General features: G+C 42.3%; 2 protein-coding genes across 2 annotated transcripts in view; one reads left to right on the top strand and one right to left on the bottom strand.

The window, feature by feature from the left end:
• Mfsd8 (major facilitator superfamily domain containing 8) overlaps positions 1–10,959 on the bottom strand; it is a 30,357-nt gene extending 19,398 nt beyond the window's left edge. The window contains exons 1-2 of the mRNA XM_059265173.1: positions 10,808–10,959; positions 2,268–2,359 (exon numbers count right to left, since the gene is read on the bottom strand). Of these exons, the coding sequence (XP_059121156.1) occupies positions 2,268–2,359; positions 10,808–10,872 (157 nt within the window). The 5' untranslated portion in view covers positions 10,873–10,959. The remainder of the gene's footprint in view (positions 1–2,267; positions 2,360–10,807) is intronic.
• Positions 10,960–11,116: 157 nt separating this feature from the next.
• The window catches only part of Abhd18 (abhydrolase domain containing 18), a 46,196-nt gene continuing 40,948 nt past the window's right edge, over positions 11,117–16,364 (top strand). The window contains exon 1 of the mRNA XM_059265165.1: positions 11,117–11,336. The gene's annotated coding sequence lies outside the window, so the exon portion shown is untranslated. The remainder of the gene's footprint in view (positions 11,337–16,364) is intronic.

Genomic DNA, 16,364 nt, shown 5'->3' with positions numbered 1-16,364 from the left:
ATATGTACTGAGATTCTTGAAGATGGCCACACTATAAATGCAAATTCCTGGTTTCTGACAGGTTTTCCCACTCAAGAACTACAATAGAAAACTCCTGCACTATTTGTCCATGTTATCCTTTTTCACTTGTCTGTAGTGATGGGGCTCAAACCCAGGGCCTCATGCATTTGAGATAAGTACTCTACCACCCAGTTACAACCCAGCTCTATTTGTCCATTCTAAATGTTAGGCAAAGCCAGTCAGAAGTTATGGAAAGCCTACTTTTTTTTTTGTTTTTTTGTTTTGTTTTGTTTTTCGAGACAGAGTTTCTCTGTGTAGCTTTGGTGGCTGTCCTGCATCTCGCTCTGTAGATCAGGCTGGCCTTGAACTCACAGAGATCCACCTGGCTCTACCTCCCGAGTGCTGGGATTAAAGGCCTGTGCCACCACTGCCCGGCGGAAAGCCTACTTTTAAATGTTTAGCTCTACTGCTGGGTATAGTGGCCCATCTCTGTGATCTCAGCACTTGGAAGGCTGAGGCAGGGGGATCAAGAGTTTCAAACCAATGTGAATCACTGCTTTACATAAAGAAAAAATTTATTAAGATATGATCCATAAAAAAATTAAATAAAAAGAAATAAGAGAGAGAGAGAGAGAGAGAGAGAGAGAGAGAGAGAGAGAGAGAGAGAGAGAAAGATATGATCCATGTACCAAATGACTCTCCTATGCCCTTTAAAATATACAATTCACGTAAGGGGATAGAAGAGGGCAAAAGGAGGGCAACTATATTCAAAATGTACTGGGGCTGGGAAGATGGTTCAGTCTATAAAGTGCTTGCTACACAGGCCTGGAAACCTAGTTTGGACTCCCAGCATTAATTATATAAAAGTTGGTTGCAGAGGTCATCATCCATAACTCTAGTGCCCGAGGAGAGAGGGTAGAATCAGGCAGGTCTGGCTTCTTTCACTAAAATAATGCCCTAAGATTCATGTATCTGGTAGTATCTATTAGTAACTTCTTTCTTTCATAAAGTCTATTTTCTTGGGCTAGAAGGAGAGCTCAGTAGTTAAGAGCGCTTGTTCTTCTAGAGGACCTGAATTAAGTTCCCAGCACCCATATGGTGGCTCACAGCAATCTGTAACTCCAGCTCCCAAGTTCCAGGCGATTCAACAGCTTCTTCTGACTTGCTCATGCACACACATAGTGCACATACACACATGCAGACAAAACACTCATATAGATAAAACAAATGCAAAAGAATTTTAAGTCTATTTTTTTGAGATAGGGTCTCACTATGTAGCCTTGGCTGTTAAGTCCATATTCTTGTTTTAATTTCATTATTACTGTGTGTGTGAATGACACACACACACACATGTATATGAGTGCAGGCACACATGTGGAGGACAGAGGAAAGCTTGCAGAACGCTGTAGGTTCCAGAGATCAAACTCAGGTCACTAGTTGAACTCAGTGGCCAGGCTTGCATGGCAAGTGCTTTTATCCACTGAGCCATCTTGATGTACCTGAAGTCTGTTTTGAATGTAACAGACTTTATTATCAGTTTTATCTTCGTGTTTCTGTTTTATTTGGGGTTTTGGGGGCGGGACGTTGGGGGTTGATGCCAGGCATCACTCTACCACTGAGGGGCACCCAGCTCTCTATATATTTGGAATTGAATTGACTCTGATGAATAAAGAAATTAAGAACCAATTCTTAGGCAGACCTAGTAGCCCGCACCTGTAATCTCAGCATTTAGGAGGCTGAAGCAGGAGGATCAAAGTGTAGGATACACAGTGAAACTGTCTCAAAACCTCTCCCACCCAGGGATTTATAAGTACACTCTACAATAAAGTTACATCAAGTTAAATGTTCAACATGGAAATTAACATCTGAAGTAATCTTTATTTTTCATTTATTAAACTTGAAATTGTTTCTTAGAGAGCTGAGTAATAAAAACTAACTGTTTAAAGGAAGAAAAAAAAATCAGTCCAGTAAGGTGGCACACACCTGTAATTCCAGCACTAGGGAGGCTGAGGCAGCAGAATCCTGAGTTCAAGATAGATAAGATGGGCACACCTTTAATCCCAGTACTTGGGAGACAGAGGCAGGCGGATCTCTGAGGCCAGCCTGGTCTACAGAGAAAGTTCCAGGACATCCAGGGCTACACAGAAAAGTCCTGTCTTAAAAAAACAACCACCAATGAATAGATAAGTGAATAATCTTAACACTAGCACAAAGCTAAAGCATGTTAGTCTGAACTGTAGAACTGTGTTGTAACTCCCAGCACTTACCCACACTGCTGAGGAACATGGTGAGGTAGAGAACCCTAACAGATCTCCATCTACTCCTGTAATGCTCTTGGGTCTCTACCACGTCCCATTCTCTAGATGGAAAGAAGAAACAGGTTAACAGGTCCCAAATCTCAAAACTCCACATCCAAAATGTTATAGTAACTGAGTGTGGGAATTTTCCATCTGACCTCATTCAGTGAATTACAGCAAAAATGCATGTGCAGTAAGATATTCTATATCATCTACTAAAAGATCCAAGAACTGGAAAATCTCAAGCATTTCAGATAATGTACAAAGGCTGGACTTCCTAGTCATTAGAGGCAGGTATTTATGCATTAATAATTTTACTCTCTCTTCTCTAAACATATGAAAGTTATATAACAGGAATAATTTCTTAATATTGGCACCTCTGAATAAGCATTTTAAATTCACTGGGTTGTAGGATTGTATTAATGCACTATCTGGAAGATACAAGACACCTTTAAGAAGTAAAACATTTTTCAAAGCAATTACTTTACTAGTTTTTTTTCTTTTTCAAGTTTTCCTGTTTATATGTTGTGTGTGTGTATGTGTGTGCATGTGGAAGCCCGATGGCAGAGATAGCTAGTCTGGCTAGCCAGGTGGCTCCAGCAATCCATTTCTGACCTCTAATGCTGAAATTACAGGTGGGCCATTTATATGAGTTTCTGGGGATCCAAATTCTAGTCCTCTTGCTTGCTCAGCAAGCATTTTAACCACTAAGCCATTTTCCCAGCTCTAATTTTTTGTTTCTGAATGTGGTAGAAATTTGTTAATCTAACAGGATGAATAATTTTTCTTAAAGTTACAAAAACTAGCTACAAGAAATAGATCTCCCACAAATTGGATATATTAAAAATTAATTACTGTCAAGGATGGTAAGATGGGAAAAAGTTCCTGCCTCATGACCTGAATTCCCTCCCTAGATCCCATATGGTGGAAAGAAATGACTCCCCCAAATTGTGACTGACCTCTACAGGTATACCATGGCACGTGTCTGCACACACACAAAGGAATGATTAAATGCAGTAAAGATATATGTTTTCAATTATCACTCTCATGTTTCTGGCATGTCCTACTTGATGGCAGCATATTACCTTTGCTGTGACTGTTCTGACTGGAATGATGTCACCTAAGACAGTCCTAGCCAGGAGCTTCCTGGAGCAATGACCTTTGCTGTGACATAAATTGCCAAATAAATTCTACTTGTGAACCAAAGAGCTTATGATGACACAGCAGATTGGTTTTGTATTCTAGATAATTATAATCTGAACTAAAAGCAAATATATTAATTGATAACTACCTCTGTTAGGTGATACCTGAGTGCTTATGCTCATTAAGTGATCACAAAGGTCCAGAGTTGGCAAACTTAGCCATGTGTGAGCACTACTCTTTACAAAAACCAAGACACACTTAACAGAGGCCTACGTATGCTCCAAGAGTATTTTCTTTTGGAGGAAGGGCTTGGTTGATTTGTTGTTGTTGCTGCTATTGTTTGGTTCGAATAAGGTCTTTCTATGTAGCCCAAGCTGGCCCCAGAGTCTAAATCTTCCTGCTTCAGTAAAGTTCTACACCACAATATCTGTGGTCCAACACTATTTTATAAAATAGACCTTGATGTTGTCAAATTTAATCACCAATGAAGAGATTTTTTTTTCAAATGTGCTATTTATAAATGGCAGAAAGGGAAGAAGAGAAACATGTTTTAGATCTACTATTTGTCAAGGACATTCATTACTGATATATTTGTTTCATTTTTGTTACATTTACTAATTATTTTATTTATTATGTATATGTGTATGGGTTTGAGTGATGCAGCATGCATATGGAGGTCAGAGGATAAACTGGGAGTCAGTTCTCTTTCTGCCCTGTAGATCCAGGGATCAAAGTTAAGGTCATCAAGCTCAGAAGCAAGCTCCTTCACCCACTAAGCCATCTCTCCAGCCCCCACATTTTAAGTGCTTAAAACACTGCATATATAATATTGTGACCTCCACACAGAGACCTTTTAATTGTGATTTAAAATACCTGAAAAATACTAGAACTCAAGATGCCTGTATTATAAAATCAACATACCTGAGTTATTATTATTCTCTGGAGATTAGACATTAAACACATTATCATTTTATAAGAAGTATCAGGACAATCTATATTTTCAAATAACTATTTCCCTGAGCTCTTTCTCAGCTGGGAACTGAGAAGTAACTTACTTATGGGAAGAAAAGTAATAAAACTGAGTGACTCCAACAGCACTCAGTGAAACAATAACAACAAACAAACAAAAACAACTTCCCTACCCAGAAGGCAGTTACAAGTTCAAGGCCAACCTTGGCTATGTAGTAAATGTAGGGCAGCCTGAGCTATACAGTGAGAACCTGTCTCAAAAAGAAAACAAAACCAAACTTTTTTTAAAAATCAAGCCTGGAATCCTGGCACTCAAGAAGCTAAGGCAAAACATGTGATGGTTTAAGCCTCAATGTCTCAGCACTAGGCAGGAGGATCAGGAGTTCAAGGTCACCTTGGAGTGCATAGTGACTTCAAGGCCAGCCTGGGCTCCAAGACACTGTCTGAAAAAAAATGGGGAAAATGCTGAGAAGTTGTCAGCATCAGCCTGGGATATATAGCAAGACTCTGCCTCAAATTTTTATGAAATTATATGAAGTGTTTAAATTCATTGTTTATTTTAAGTACATGGATGTTTTGCTTGCATGTATGTCTGTGCACTGCACCAAATATATGCAGTGCCCATGGAGACCAGAAGAGGGTGACAGATCTCCTGGAAATAGTTACAGATGGTTATGAGCTGCCTTATGGATGCTAGGAAGCAAACCTGGGTCTTCTGCAAGAGTAACAAGTGCTCATAACTGCTAAGCAATCTCTCCAGCCCCTCATTGTCTTCTTATAATGATTTCTCTTAAAAATTAAAGGGATAAGAAAATTTAAAGTTAGGATTTGGATACATTCTATATAATGGATGAAAACAAAAATGCTCAAATTTTGGTTGAAGGGCTATTTGAGGGCAGGATAACTCCCACTGTCTAAACTCTAATTATAAAACAAGAAATGAACATTTATAATGAAAACTACAGTGTCCATTCTTCCAACAAATGATGGGGTCTGGCATTCCTCATCATGGGGGCCACTTCTGATGGAATATATTAGCATTTCTCAATATTACTTATGTGACAGTCTTGTGGCCAAGGAACAGTCCACGAATCTACATTGTCAGATAGCCCTTAGGAACACTGCACCTAGGAGTCACTTGTAACATGAGCAGAAATAGGTCCAGGGACAGTTTGTTTTGTGATACAGGGTCTCTCTATATAATCCTGGCTGTCCTGGAATTCACTATGTTGACCAGGCTGAGCTCAAACTTATACCTGCCTTTGCCTTCTGAGTGCTGGGACAGTTCTAAGCTAAAGAGTTTAAAACAGGATAGAACAAATACATGAACAGTGATTGTCTTGTATATATAAAGTGTGTGTGTGTGTGTGTGTGTGTGTGTGTGTGTGTGTGTGTGTGTGTTTATTACATTATTGGAACAACTAGAGAAACAAAGAATACAGAGCATAAATTGTATAATACTCTTGAATTGGTATTTGTAGAAGTAACCATTTTATTAAATAAGAAACACAGAACCAATGCAAAGAAGCAAGCCAAGAGGTCAGAGCTAAGAGCTAAAACCTTACCCTTTCTCTCGCAGTGGTCCTATCTCTCTGAAGGAGACCTACTTCCTGTGTGTCTGTCTTTATAAAGACTTTCTGTTCTGCCTTCTCATTGGTTGTAAACCCAACCACATGACTGCCTTGTCACTGCCTGTCTGTACAGACCTCCAGGTCTTCTATGGTTGGTATTGAGATTAAAGGCATGTGTCTCCATGCTGGCTGTATCCTTGAACACACAGAGATCTACCTAGCTCTGCCTACCAAGTGCTGGGATTAAAGGCGCGTGCACCACCAACGCCCAGCTTTCACTATGGCTTGCTAATAGCTCTGACTCCCAGGCAACTTTATTTATTAACATACAAATAAAATCACATGTCAGTACAGATAAAATATCACCATAGGTATTTCTAGTTGTACAATAGTGATGGAGTTGTAGAAGGGATGCATTTGTTCTTGAGAGAGGCAGGCTTTGAAAATGTACTTTGAATAAGCATTACAATGTCTAAAACTTACTTCAGTTTGGCAAAAGGTGTGTGTGTGTGTGTGTGTGTGTGTGTGTGTGTGTGTACACAAGGACATTTGATTGGTGTGGAAAAGACTAAATAAAAAGGTATTATTAGGTGTTCACTAAACTGCTATTTCAACTTTTCCCTGTATTTGAAATCTTTCAAAGTAATAGATTTTATTTTGCTCATTTTAATTTAGAAAGCTCCCCAGTCATTTATCTTCCTATTTTGTCATAATAGGAATAGCACAATATGTTCTTCAGTTGATTTTTCTACATTTCTTTTCAATTTTGATAACACAAACATGTCAGATGGCTGAGACTGATTTATACAGGCTTCTGCTCTACCAGGGTGTAAGACCAAATAACTACAGCTTGCCATGGTTGTAGAGAGCCGTGCATGGCCGCGCCGCAAAGATGGCGCCGGCATCTGGCTTCCCGATGGCAGGTGCTCCTTATTTGGCTAAGGCTAGGATCTGGCTTGCTTCCGAGCACCTAGACCTAATCTGGCTTGCTTGCGTATGTCTGACCCTATCGGCATTGTCCATGTGGCACTACAGGGTTGATTGCCCAGTGGCTATAAAGGGCGTGGGCTGGCTTTCTCCAGAGAGTGAGAGTGAGAGTAAGGGAGGGAGAGTGAATGAGTGAGAGAGAGTGAGTGAGTGAGTGAGTGAGTGAGAGAGAGAGTGAGAGAGAGAGAGAGAGAGAGAGAGAGAGAGAGAGAGAGAGAGAAGAAGAAGAAGAAGAAGAAGAAGAAGAAGAAGAAGAAGAAGAAGAAGAAGAAGAAGGCTTTCCCCGGGGTCAAAAGATTGTCTCAAGGTTCCTGAATAAACTGCTTGGAGAAGAGGAGAAGAGCCTGGGGTTGTGTCTTCCTTGCTGGTCTAGACGGACGCGACACATGGTGGCGTATACCTTGAATCCTAGCACTCAGGAGGCAGAGGAAGGAGGATCTCTGAATTTGAGGCCAGCCTGGTCTACAGAGCAAGTTCCAGGCCAGCTAGGGCTATATAGTGAGACCCTGTCTAAACAAACAAACATACACAAAAACAAACAAACAAGCAAAAGAAATTCTGTACTTACTTCCAAGGGGATTTGTTTAACTTTTACTTTCTGTCTACTATCACTGCTACATTCTAGCATTAATTTTCCAACTGGATTCTCTTCCAAGTAAAACTGCAGTGGTCTAACATGTCCATAACCACAGCTCCAAATGACAGAATGTTTAACAAATTTGTGACTGAAAATCCAGGAAGTGTACACAATACACTGATGTAACCTGAGCAACTAGGTAAAACTGAACAGGAACAAATAAAAATGCTACATTTTGGATTCAGTGTATTTTCTTGCACAGAGACTGGGGCAAAGCAGCACTGTACTTGTGAAGGTACAGCTCTGGACTCAACTACTGCAGGGCAGAATACCCAGACTCAGAGCTGGAGAGAAAGCAGGGTACGCTTCCTGAGAGCTCTCAGCAGTGTTGTATAGAACTGGGGAAATACAACATAAAAATGTCCTATATAAAGGAGTGCACTGTAAGACAAGCACATGGCACTTGCCTCATATTGTTACTGCAATACTTGAGAGGGAAGGCAGGAAGACCCTAAGTTCAAAGCCAGCCTTTGACACAGAGTGACTTGTGAGCCAGCCTGAACTCCATAATGAGAACCTGTTTGAAATAAAAAGGGTGGGGGGGGGGTTGCAGGCAATGTAAGGACAGATGGTGCGGTAATATTTCTTTTATAGGCTAGAGTTGCAATAAGAATTTGAATTTCCTGTAGCATTTCAGGAAACTCTAAGGTAGGGCTAGCAAACTATAATCTATAAGTCCAATCTAGACACTACCTGTCTGCACCTTGAGAGCTAAGACTAGTTTTGCAGGTGAGTATTTGTTACCAGTTTGATGATAGAACACTAATTTCAAAGTCCAATTCTCTCATCAATACACCAAGCTACCTCATTTATTATGATTTGTGAATTTTTTCTTGTTTGTCTAAGTATCTACACTCTCCTTGACTTTGCCTTTTGGCCTGAACAAACCTAAACTACCTACCAATGGGGACATTACAGGAAGTGTGGCAACTCCTGATCTCTTAAATGAAACTCATAAAGTATGTCAGTTGGAAGCATTAGACATTCAAGACAAAAAAAGGACCTCCACCAATTAGACCAATAATGTTATCTGGGAAGGGCTGTTGGCTAACTAAACTGAAGTCTGTGCTGTAAAGTGAGAGAAGCAAAACCTGTCAGTCATAAGCAGGGAATCCAATTATGGCTTTAAAGACAGCACATCTGTTCAATTGTTCTGAAAATATTTCTTTTTATTTTAAAATGCTAAATATAAAACCTCAATCTAATGAACTTTTTATGGACAGTAAGATTGGAATGTAGATGGATCCTAACTCAATCACTTATTTAAAAGGAAGCTAAGGGTAGGAGAAAATATGTTTATGTAGGCTTGTTTGGATAAGGTCACTACATGTACAATCATAAGATCATATTAATATGGTTAACTATATATTTATGACTCAAAGATCTAACTGGAAAACACAAATCTAACATGAAATATAACAGGAAAGGAACAGCAGCAAAAAGGACACTAAGAAATGGAAATGTTGCAGAATTATGCCCTTGACTAACAAGGGGAGCTGAGCTCTCTAGCCCTCTGTCAGAGCCAGTACATTGTAAGAACAGAACTCCATTAAGTATAAATAACTGGTTTTTAGGGTCACAGCCAATAATAAGCCTTCAAGAAAGAGGGCTGCTGATAGATTTCAAAAAGGTGATGAGGGATGGACTTCTAGGAGTGGAATAAGCAGGATAACTACATGGCTGCCTGCATGACCACCATAGGACAGCAGCAGGGTAAAAATGAGTGCAGAAGCCAACAGCTCCAAAGGAGGGCGCTGCTCTTTCAAAACAAAACTCAGCATTGCTAGGAATTTAATCTCAAGATAAAATCAAGTAACATGGGGCTGGGCGGTGGTGGCAGAGTACACCTTTAATCCCAGCAGTCGGGAGGCAGAGGCAGGTGGATCTCTGTGAGTTTGAGGCCAGCCTGGTCTGCAGAGCGAGCTCCAGGACAGGCACCAAAACTACATGGAGAAACCCTGTCTCGAAGGAAAAAAAAAATCAAGTAACATGAAATTGCAATACATATATTCTATTTAGTAAATCAACGTGGTTCAACGTGGTTACAAAAAAGGATTAGTGCTGAAGATAAAGGAGCAAAAAATAAGATTTTAGCCTGAAGCTTAACTGTCATTTTTTTTTAATCTACTTAGTATAGTTACTATGTTTTGCTGGGTGTGGTGGCACACATCCCTTAATTCCAGCATTTCTGAGGGGATGTCAGGAGGGTCAGGAATTCAAATCATACTTGGCTATATACTGAGGTTGAGGCCAGTCCGGGTTTCAGGAGACCCTATCTCAAATACAAAGCAAACAGTGGTGAAGATACTTCAGTGGGTCAGGGTACTTGCCCCCAAAGCTGAGGACTCGAGGTGTGTCCCTAGAACCCACATGGTAGATGGAGAGAACCTAGTACCTCTACTCAGACGTTGATGCGTGCCACTCCCTCCCCCTCAAATAAATGTAATTTAAAAAATGCTTCAAATAAAACTCAATAAAATACTGTTTCCTAAAGGTAAAAATACATACTGGTGCAGTGAGACAAGTGCAAACTTTTCATAATCAGTGCTCCTATATTAGGATCAAAATGAGAATTACAAGGATCAAAATACTAATGGGACACTTAACGAGTAATCTTTATTTTGTCCCTGTGGCATTGAGCAAAAGATGAGCCATTTTAAACGGGTTTATTTGCAAAGTATGAAGACATACCAGCCATCAGGCAGGTCAGGAAAAGACCAATACCCTCGAGTGTCGGTCGGCTAAAACCATCATTTGGGGGCTTCTGCGAAATGTGGGGAGTGGTCAGCTCTAGAGGGTCAACAGGATGCAGTGTCTGCTGTAAAAGAGGCAGCTTGGGTTTCTTTATTTTATACAAAACTAAGGAAAAATCGAAAGTGGAGAGGGAAACGACGCTCTCAAGCAGGAAGAAACTCCCATAACAGGACTCAGGCAGGAACCTCAAGGCTGCCGTGTTCTGGAGTCCACACAGGCTACAAGGTGAAGCTGCCGTGACCTCTGACCCCCACGTGAAGCATCCCCTTCCCCAGCTTCCTGGGTACCCAAGTGCGATTCTCCACTAGTGCCAAGTAAACGCGATTATTGGGGAGCATGTCCGGAGCGGCTCCGGGGGCGACTGCCGGGCCGACGCATGTGCGGCCGGGCTTCGGCTCAGGGCGGTGGACACGCAGAACCGAGGCAGCCCTCCCCGCCCTCCTGCTCACCTGCTTCCGGGCGAGCCGGGGCCCAGGAGAGGCTCCCGCTCGGCCTCGCTTCCCAGGCTCGCCATAAGGACAGCGCTCACTAGGCGGCGCGCCGCCCACTCTCGCGACACCTGCTCCTTCTCCTCGGCCTGAGCTGTCAAAACACTCCTGCGACTGCGCGTGCGCGCCGAGGGGCCGGAAGCGGACCGGAAGCGGACCGGAAGCGGACCGGCAGTCAAGGGGAAGTTTGAGGCGGGGCCTCGCGGGAGGTGGCGGCGGCGGCGGCGGCGGCGGTGGTGGTGATGGTGAAGTAGGCCGGAAGGGGTGGGGCGAGGCCAGAGCCGCCTGCTCGGGGCGTGTCCTGAGGGAGCCCCGCCCCGCGTTCGTCCTCCTCGCCCGCCAGGCTGGCGGCGAGCCCGCTGCTGGGTCTGAGGATATTCAGCCCTTGGCAGACCGAGCTGAGGCGAAAGGTCGGTCCCTAGAGCGCGGAGAGCGGCGGTGCCAGGAGGCGCAGCGGGCTCCCCTTCAAGTGCACGTCTGCGAGCGGCCTGTAAGTAGCAGCCGGTGCGCTCCGGGCTTCTGCTGCGTACGTGCGGGGCAGCATGGTCCCAGGGAGGGCGTTGGCGACCCCTGCCCTCCAGCCCTGCTGGCCCGCGGCTCCTCACCTGGGGGGACTGAGGGACAGGACTGAGATGGTAGCTAGCCGCTGCTGCCCCCGCAGGCTCCTCACCTGAGGGGACTGAGGGACCAGACTGAGGTGGCAGCCAGCTACTGCTGCCTCGCCGGCTCCCGGCCCCTCGAGCCTCAGCTTTGCAAAAACCCCTTCAGCAGAGCCTGCTTAGTTAGCTCCAACTAGCTACTTTCATCATCAGGAGCATGAGTGCTCACCAGACCCAGATGCTGTTTACTTCCTTGTCGCTGCATGTTATTATATCCCTGCCATTGGACTTGTCAGCTAATAGGTGCCAGCGTTTTGGAGCTCTAGATAACATTGTCACCTGATTTCATTGGCTCACATCTATCCTAGGAGATGTGTAAAGCAGACACATTTCTACTTTACCATGATCTGACGTCGAGATAAGTTACCTGGAATCTCAGTGGGGAGGAGGCAGAGTTGGGACCCAAACTCAACTGTTTTAATTAGTATTAGCGCTTAGTCCTGCCTCATATGAGCTCTCTGTTGTGGGGTGTTGCCATCACCTCACCTCTCACCTTTCGTTTGTGATCACCTCATCCAGGCAGGCATACCCCACTAGAGAACAGCTAAACTTGAAGTTTGTCTTCTGTTAGCTTCTGAATCCAACTCTGATTATTTGACACTTGATTGGATTCTGCCTTGCAGATTCATTTATAGTAACAAAAACATGCAGATTCTTCTGATTGGTTTCAAAAATATAGATGGGTAGAAAATGAAGCATTTTTCAACCATGACATTGCTTCCTGTGTCATAGTTATCTTTTCTAATCCTGGAGGTTGGCACAATTTGTGGCACATATATAGTGGAAGAAGAAAATTTTAACTAGCATTCCACCAAGCAGAATGTGGTGTGTGTGTTGAAAGAATGCTTCTTCAGTTCCCTCATTTCATCCCTACAATAATTTTCTAAAGAGGAGAGAGATTGTCTCAAGTAGACAAAGAAGTGAAAGGCAGAGGGAACAGATAAGTTTCTGAGGGTTGCACAACTAACCAACAATGGCTTGAATTCAAGAAACAGGGCTCCTCTGACAGTAAAACCTGTGCTGTTTACCACCAGGTTTCCTGTAAACAGAATACCAGTAAGAATATCTTCTCATGCTTCTTGATATCAAAACAAGCATTCAGTGTTTATTCAATTGAAATAATTTGTTGCTATGTATTAGTTCCAAGTGTAGTTTCCCACTTTGAAGTTGAGGTGGCTCACTCAAGGTCACAGAGCTAGTGGAGAAACCTAGCTTTTTCCACTACTGCCTCCAAGTGATGACTTCAGACCACAGAAACACATGCAGCGAGTACATAAACAACTCCTAATCTAAATAGACTGATTGCTCAGAAACACATCATCAGTAGCAATCAAAGGAGGACAACTGTGTTTTTTTAAATAGTCCACCAAAAAGAGGAGCAAAAGTTGAAGAGATTAAATAAGTCCTTTGCTGAATGCATTACTCAAAGATGTGGGACTGGTTGGGTATTCTTTTTCCCCCCTCCTTTCTTTTTTGGTGAACTAAACTTTGCAAATGCTCTACAAGAAAGTTACCAGCTGAGCTGTATGCCCAGACCTTTGTTGGGTTTTCTTGAATGATTGTTCAGAACAGATAGTTACATCCCTCCCAAACACTTACTCTTCTACAGTGTAAGAGTAAAAATAATTAAATTGATTGCCTAAGAGTAGTAGATTTTAACAGAGTTGACATTTTTGTGATTTGAAAGTGAGAAATGGGGGGCTGAGAGATGGCTCGGAGGTTAAAGGCACTTGCTGCTCTTGCAGAGATTTGATTCCCAGCACCTACATGATAACTAACAATCCTCCAGTTCTAAGGGATCTGATGCCCTCCCTCTTCAGACCTCAACAGGCACCAGGCACATACATGGTACACATTCATACATTCAGGCAAACTCTGATACACATAAATTTAAAAAAAAAATTGAAATGAAAATGAGGTCTCTTTGGGGGGACAAGATCGAAGTTATTGTGCATGATAGATTAAAAAATTACATTTTAAATTTTTGTGTACAAATGTGTACAGGTGCACATATGCTACCGAACATGTGAAGGAGGCAGAAGACAGGTTGCAGAAATGGTTTCTCTCCATGGTGACATTTTTTGAAACTGTACTTATGCCTTTGAGATACACACACATGATAAAAGTCTAGAAAGAAAAAGTAATGGTTGTTTAAATACTTAGACATCAGAGTAATAGATTAAAAAGTACTAGATGGAGTAATATTACTAGATGTAAGTGCCACATTAGCAATAAAACATTTCTAGGAAAGACATTTCATTCCTTGGCTCTGTGATCATACTTCTATTTTTGTTCCACTTTGTTTTTCCCCTTCCTACTTGCTATTAAAAGTGAAGATGGCAGTTGTGTCCCTTTTCTTTTGCTTGGTACTTACTTCAAAGTGGCTTCTACTTCTGCAGGATCTCACTGTGTCTTGCTTGACCTGAGGGCTTTTAGTACCTGGAACAGCTCCAGATGGCACTTCTTTATGGTAAATTGGTGCTGTCTTTATCCCTACTTTGAAAATTCATAGTTCTGGAGATCGTGAAACATAGCTAGCCCTGCCTAGAAAGATCTGTTTTTAGAGGCTGGGGAGATGTTCAGTGGGTAAGAGCACTTTCTACATAAGTGGGAGGATCTGAGTTCAAGTCCCCAACACTTTTGAAAAAGGCTGGGCATTGCTACATTTGTCAGTAACCCCACCACTATCTGAGTGATGGAAACAAGGATTGCAAGGGCTTGCAGACTGCTAGCCCTCGCTCTGGGTTCAGTGAGCAACCTGGTCTCAAGACAGAGAGTGATAAAGGAGAACACCCTATCCTCTGGCCACTGCATCTCCACTGGCGAGTGACCCTGCGCGAGCGTGCACACACACACACACACTCACATCACACACATACACCAATCATTTAGAAATTCAGAAAAGCCTTAATTTTATATTGTTTGGGGACTGAAATGGAGTTTAAGAAGACCTGGTTTCGGAACCAAATACATAATAAACTGTGTGTGTTTGCTTTGCTTTCTGTTCCTCATCTGTGAATTGCTTGCTAGTAGGTAAATATAGCAAGGAAATAAATTGCCTCCAGGCTTGGAGTGGTCTATTACATAGGAAAGCAAAATGATTTAGGAAAGTTCTCTAGTGTAGAGTTGAAAAGCAGAAAGGACTGCACAATTTGGTATATAATGAATATTGTTCATTACAAAATATTTGAAAGTTTGTTATTAGGTGCTTTGCCACACGTGCAGAAATTAATGTAATTTTTTTTAAAGCACTATGAGCATGTTGGGGCATGTTGGCATTTGCCTTTAATCCCAGCAGTCATGGGCCAGAGACAGATCTCTGTGGGGTTTGAGGCAAGCCTGGTCTATGTAGTGAGTTCCAGGACAGCCAGGGTTATGTAGAGAGACCTTGTCTCAAAAAACAAAAAAAAAATAGAAAACAGCTCTTGAATAGCATACTGTTTCTTGTTGGAGAATATTTTGTTTTTTGTTTGCTCGCTCACATGGAATTGACTTAGTGTCATGACCCATGGATATTCCAAAGAAGAATGTTGATCCTAATGTACGATAGAAAAAAAGATAGGGCCGGGCGGTGGTGGCGCACGCCTTTAATCCCAGCACTCGGGAGGCAGAGCCAGGCGGATCTCTGTGAGTTCGAGGCCAGCCTGGTCTACCAAGTGAGTTCCAGGAAAGGCGCAAAGCTACACAGAGAAACCCTGTCTCGAAAAACCAAAAAAAAAAAAAAAAAAAAAAAAAAAGAAAAAAAGATAGGACCTATATTACAATAGTATGCAACTGTTCTGCAGTTTAATAAATAGATACAAAAATATAAGTAATGAGTATATAAACATCATTGTTAGCTTCCTGTCTGTGTGACAAAATACCTAGGAAACCCAACCTAAATGAGGAAAAGTGTTTTATTTTCTATTGCTATGAAGACACCATGACCAAAGTAACTTCTGGAAGAGTTTATTTGGGGCTTACAGTTTCTGAATGTAAATTCAAAAGTCAATGACCTTTGTAGTGAGAACATGGCAGTAGGCAGGCATGGTGCTGGAGCAGTAGCTAAGAGCTTATATCTTGATCTACAAGCATGAGGCGGAGAGAACTAACTGGCAATGGTGTAGGCTTTTGGAACCTCAAAGCCCACCCCCAGTGACATTCCAACAAGGCCTCCTAATCCTTCCCAAACAGTTTCACCAACTAGGGTCCAAGTATTCCAATGCATGAGCCTGTGGGGGCCATTCTCATCAAACCACCCCACAAAGTGTGTTTCAGTTCATGGCTCCAGAGGCTTTAGTTGGTGCTCATTTTATCACTTTGCTTTTAGGCCCATGTCAAGGAAGAACATCATGACATGGAACATGTGGCAGAGAAGCTCCTTCCAGTCATGGGCTGGGAAAGAGGGAGATAAAAGGAGGACAGAGAAAAAAAAAAAGAGGACAGAGAGAAGGGAGGGAGGCAGGCTCTTGATATAACTCAAGCATACATCCCCAGGAACTAAATCACCTCATAAGGTTGTACTACCACCCTATAAGCTGAGCACCAAGCATTTAGCACATCCAGAGGACATTTCAGATCCAAGCCATAACAGTAACTGTTCATCATTTAGAATTATATTGCCTTAAACTGTACCTCCATACCACCCCATTTATCCAAAGAGCTGACCTAATTGGGAGTATGTAACATATGTAACATTATATTTGTGTGTGTGTGTGTGTGTGTGTGTGTGTATACACATGCCATGGTGTGCAAGTGGATGCCAGAGCACAACTTACAGAAGTCAGTTCTCTCCTTCTAAGCATGTGAGTCTTAGGGAATCAAAGAGATATCAGGCATGGTGGCAAGTGTTTTTACCTACTGAGCCTTCTCATCAGCCC

This window comes from Peromyscus eremicus, chromosome 6 (assembly GCF_949786415.1).
Source record: "Peromyscus eremicus chromosome 6, PerEre_H2_v1, whole genome shotgun sequence".
NCBI classification, from domain to species: domain Eukaryota; kingdom Metazoa; phylum Chordata; class Mammalia; order Rodentia; family Cricetidae; genus Peromyscus; species Peromyscus eremicus.
Note: the sequence above shows the minus strand (reverse complement) of the source record. Positions and strands in the feature narration are given on the sequence as shown.